The following is a 5,000-nucleotide window of genomic DNA, read 5'->3' as shown; positions in this document are numbered from 1 at the left end:
ATGTGTGCAGTGATACCAACATCTGTTTGGGTGTATTTGATGAATAGCAGCGCGATACGTGACAGGCGAGTTAATGGACAGGAGTGATCAATATGTGATGCTGGAGTGTCATGACTGGCTGCACTGGGAAGTCCAGTCGTGTGTTGTATACGCAGCGAGTGACTATAGAAAAAGAGTGAAGTTGATGGACGCTCTTTATGGACGCTACAAAGATTGGATGCTGATGATGGTCTAGAAACAGCTAGATTCCGCATGTAGTCTGTTCAAATGAGGAAGAACTGACACAGCCTAATGTATGAGGACACTGAGCATTACTGTGTGCCAACTACAACTTTAGTTATCTGACTGCAAGACTCTGGTGAAATCTAAACAGCACGTGCCAGTAACCAGCAGCTACTGGTGTCTGTTGCTTGAAGGTGTCAGTCTAGCTCGCAAAATGAGGGCTAGGTGTTAATTACTATACGGTGTCAGTCATTGGTGACACTAAGGGACAAAGAATATCTTATAAATGTCGACACAGAACCAATAAGGGAAGGACTGACACGTGTATACCGGTGAAAGAGATGCTGTCTGTGGCGGTGCTGCTAAGACCGCGTAGGATGGCGAGAACACAGGAGGAAATGCTTGGGTTAACCCGGCCGCAGGCAAGATGACTGTTGCGCCCTCTTTGAACTGGCTCAGGGTGAGTTTAGGCTGTCTGATAGCAATACCTACGTACAAGATCCAGGCAGAGAGAGAGAGAGAGAGAGAGAGAGAGAGAGAGAGAGAGAGAGAGAGAGAGAGAGAGAGAGAGAGAGAGAGAGAGAGAGAGAGAGAGAGAGAGAGTATAATAGCTTTCATGCAGTGAATGCGTGTGTAAGTGGAGTTGGGTACGGCGCCAGAACCCAGAATACTTTACGAATAAGCTGAACTCTTCTCCACAACACGTGAAAGACTAGGCGGGACTAATTGAGACTGGGATGGGATGAGGACTGGGATGGGACAACAATGACTGAATTCGTGAGGAAGTACAATTGAATTGAATTGGTAAAAGGGAGTGGAAAGGGATCAGGGATGGGGAGGCATGGGTATGTAGATCATGCAATAGAGCACTATCGAGTCCACATTAATAGGAGACTGGGCATAATATAACAGATATAATATGATTGGATGGCATTAATAGACATAAATATGCTTCAGTTGATGGCGTAAGTTTTCTGGGATGGTGGTTTCATGGGGCTCGCCTTTCTTGAATATCTTCTGGCCCGCCTTGTTGATGACCTGACGCAGGTGACGGTGCCACTCCGGGCGCGGCTCTGTCGGGAACATGATTGCCTGTGGAAGAAGGAGAAGCAAAGGTGAGACAACGGATAAGTACAAAGGCGCGGGATAAATAAAATGTTATAAAAATGGAATACAAGAGAGAGAGAGAGAGAGAGAGAGAGAGAGAGAGAGAGAGAGAGAGAGAGAGAGAGAGAGAGAGAGAGAGAGAGAGAGTACACTCGTACACTTCTTCACGGGCGTAAGGTAAGCAAATAAACAAAATCAGTGTCGTAAAAGCCAGCCACCCAGACAAAACAGACACGGCCATGAGACGAAAGCTGCATCCAGACACACCAACGGTCCAACACCACGATATTTAAAAGGAAGTTGCAACAGAATCAGATGTTGCAACGGTAACAAACCCGCATCCCGCCCTGCAACAGTGCCGCGGAACACACCAATGCCAACACCACCCAATACACACCGATTCCCTCCCTCCTCGCCTTGATATCGATTGACTACTGAGAGAAAAAAAACAGGAAAGACTGGAACGGCCTAGTATCTATTCAGCAACACTAGCAATTTTGAATGATACCTGGAAGGAACGTGTGGAAGGACGAGTCAGTACTAGCGACATTTAACCCCAAGTATGGCAACACTGCATCTGAGCTGTTGCCAACATGGAGGCCTTGGCATTAAAGTATCTGAGGGAAAACGAGGAAGTGTGGGAATTTTAATTGCTCAACAACACCTCCGCCTCCCCTTCATATTCTTCCTCCTCCCATGATAAGACCTCACTCAATATGAATAAAAATAGAAAAACGCAAATATCCTAAGTACTGTCAGTCTGCCGTCCTCGTTCCAGCAAACCGTATTCACCAGCAGGAAACGCACTGACGCGTTGAAAAACAAGGCGGTGACGAAACAGGGAGCTGCGGATGAGGCAAGCCACGAGCAATGCAGCAGCGGGGCAGGGTGAAGCAGTGACGGGAGCAAGGCGAGCAGGCGCGTCAGAGTGAGCGTGTCCCTTGCAGTGACGCCTTGCTGCTCACGTCATCTGCCTTGCTCACGTCACGTCACTTCCCGCCCAGTGATGAATCAGATTGTTGTTGTTGTTGTTGTTGTTACTTCTATCGCTACTACTACTACTACTACTACTACTACTACTACTACTACTACTACTACTACTACAATTATTTCTTATTATCATTATTATTATTATTATTATTATTATTATTATTATTATTATTATTATTATTATTATCATCATCATCATCATTATCTATATTATTATTATTATCAGTACTATATAAACATCATTGCTATTGCTGTTGGTATCACCATTGCTATCACTTATATCACAGTACAGCTTACCTGCATATCTAATTCACTGACTACAAAGATTACAAAAGTTACAGAGGTGGAGGTATAGATAGGCATTGTCTCATCATATGAAAGTTGTTTGAGGAAGAGATGGAAGTGAAGGGAAGGAGATGGAAGGTGAAAGGATTATAGCTTCAGCAAGTCGCGGCCAACTGCCCGTATCGCTGACCCCGAGACACGACCTTATGTTTCCAGGAACTGGGATCTTGAGGCAGGAACCTCAGTGTTGCACCTATAGTGTTTTCTCTCAATCTGGCACGCTGGGAACACGTGAGACAGCGATACCTGGTAGAATCACCAACTCAGTAGTTGTCTTTCAACCCTTTCAACGCTCACCTGCATACGACACCTACCTGTTCAAGTGGCCAGTGCATTGTGACGCTGAAAGATCTGCTGAGAGCCTGTCCTTGTCTTTCAATTGTCATGCGTGATGTGATTGTCTCGGACAGAAGGTTACACATATGTCCTTCGAGGCTCTGGGCTCTGGGTTTGGCCGGGCTGAGTACCGCAGTGACATTCACGTTCAAACGCCGATAGAAGATGTATGCCATTTACTGAGGTAATACTTATGCTATAATTATGAGTCATGCACTGTGTGTCGGTCTTTCTAACGGATAATCTTATCTCTCCCTCCCTTCCCGTAAAAAGCAGCAGACATTGCTTTACCCAAATGCCTTCAAGAAAAAAAGTATAGGTGATGAGATACGTACAAACTTTTCGGCGATCTGAGGCTCGTCGAGAAAGATGTCTTGGAAGGTGAGGCGTCCTGCAGCCAGGAGCGTAGCAGCAACTGTAGAATGAGCGGCTGGCGGCGAGGACAACCGCCGGGGAACGATAGCGGGGCTAGAGGGTGAGCTGGAGCAGTCACTGGAGTAGCCCGAGGAAGTAGAGAGAAAACTCTGGTAGGAGGTGGATGAGGTGAAGGATGACGCTGAATCCATGGGTGTGTTTTCGTTACTACAGTAACTGCTGCTACTACTTATACTGTTGCTGCTGGAGCTGTTGTTATATGTGCTGCTGCAACTGTTGTTGCTTGTATTATTTTTGTCGTCACTGCCTTTGTTATTGCTGCTCACGTTTTTGGAACCGCGAAATGACTTGCGAATTCTGGCACTTAGACGGCGAAAGGGCGCCGTTAGCGATAACTGGTCTGGGTTTGCTAGGAGTCGCTCCTTCCGCGCTGCATTCTTTACCTCCTCGGCCACAGTGTCATCGAGGGCAAGTCGCTCTGGTAATGCTTGTGTCACTCCTTCAACGTTGCGGCTGGAAGGTGACACGGACCTGCCAGCCCGCACCATCAGTCTGCCCCGCCTAGATGACCTGCTCGGGGAACGGTCGCACACACCAACAGACACACGGGGACGGGAAAAGGAACTAAAGGAGGAGTAGGATCGAGAGCACCTCTTGAAAGTGGATTCAGTGTGGGTAGTGTTGAGGGAGGAGTATTGTGTGCTGCACCTTCTGAAGGGAGAGGGGCCGAGGATGGGTGAGGTGGGCATTGAATTGAAGGGGGACTGAGGGTAATGGATGGGTCGCGGCGAAACTCGTCGCTGCACTACTGACTGCTGGCTGGGACTGATGGGCCACTGAAAGGTTGCCTGCAGAGAGCAATTACTCTGAAGTAGCAGCTGTAGTGGTGGCTGCAGCTGCACGGCTCCTGTCCTGCGCCGCCAACGTTCAGAAGCCCGACGCACAAACTCTGGATCGTTGGGCGACTGATTCTCCTGATCAGCAAGTTCCTCCTCGAATGATGACGGTGTGGTCATAGTAGACGCCTCCCTGGCGGTTTCCTTCCGCCCCTTGCTGATGGATATCTGGGGCAACGGCGGAAGCTTCACCTGCCGCAAGAACTTTCTCTTCAAAGCAGGAGGACTGGTCAGTTCCTTCCTCTTGGCTGACGAGGGAGACGCTGAACGTGAGCGGCGGACATTCCCGAAGGCTTGTCCTGCGCGCTCCTGCTGGGGAAGAAGGACAGCCGGAGGAATGCCCTTGCTTATTTTCCTCAGCTGCCGTGCACAGAAACTCCTCCGCGCCTTGATGCCGGTCTCGAGGGGCACAGGTTTCTCCGAGTAGGCGAAGGCAGAGGTGATGACGATGGCTGGCGGATTCATCATGGTGAATGATTGGCTTGAAGCTTCAACTTGTTCCCACTAACAATAGTCTGTGGTCTTTGAGTAGCACCTCGAGCCGCTGCTGATAGGATACCAACACTCGGCAGAGCGACACCACCACCACCGTCCTCAACACTCGCCCACGGCAACCCAAGAGAAACGAAGCCCGAGCGCGCAGCCGCTTATATACTCAGGGCTGGAGGGGTGACGTCACGATGGCGCGGCGGGGGCTGGCGGGGCTTGCGGGGCTGACGGGGGATGGCG

The 5,000-nt window shown here is 49.2% G+C and overlaps 1 protein-coding gene across 3 annotated transcripts in view; it reads right to left on the bottom strand.

The window, feature by feature from the left end:
* Window positions 1-5,000, bottom strand: part of LOC123506899 (bromodomain-containing protein DDB_G0270170-like) — a 179,751-nt gene that overhangs the window by 866 nt on the left and 173,885 nt on the right. For 2 of the 3 annotated variants that reach the window (XM_045259283.1, XM_045259282.1), the window contains one exon: window positions 1-1,314. This exon is cut by the window's left edge and continues 866 nt beyond it. In XM_045259283.1, the coding sequence (XP_045115218.1) occupies window positions 1,156-1,314 (159 nt within the window). In that variant the 3' untranslated portion in view covers window positions 1-1,155. Of the gene's footprint in view, window positions 1,315-3,335; window positions 4,909-5,000 lie in introns of those variants that run through there. The other variant, XM_045259281.1, reaches the window with a different exon arrangement.

The sequence above is a fragment of the Portunus trituberculatus genome, chromosome 21, assembly GCF_017591435.1.
Source record: "Portunus trituberculatus isolate SZX2019 chromosome 21, ASM1759143v1, whole genome shotgun sequence".
Classification (NCBI taxonomy): Eukaryota; Metazoa; Arthropoda; class Malacostraca; order Decapoda; family Portunidae; genus Portunus; species Portunus trituberculatus.
This window is presented reverse-complemented; position numbering and strand designations above follow the sequence as displayed.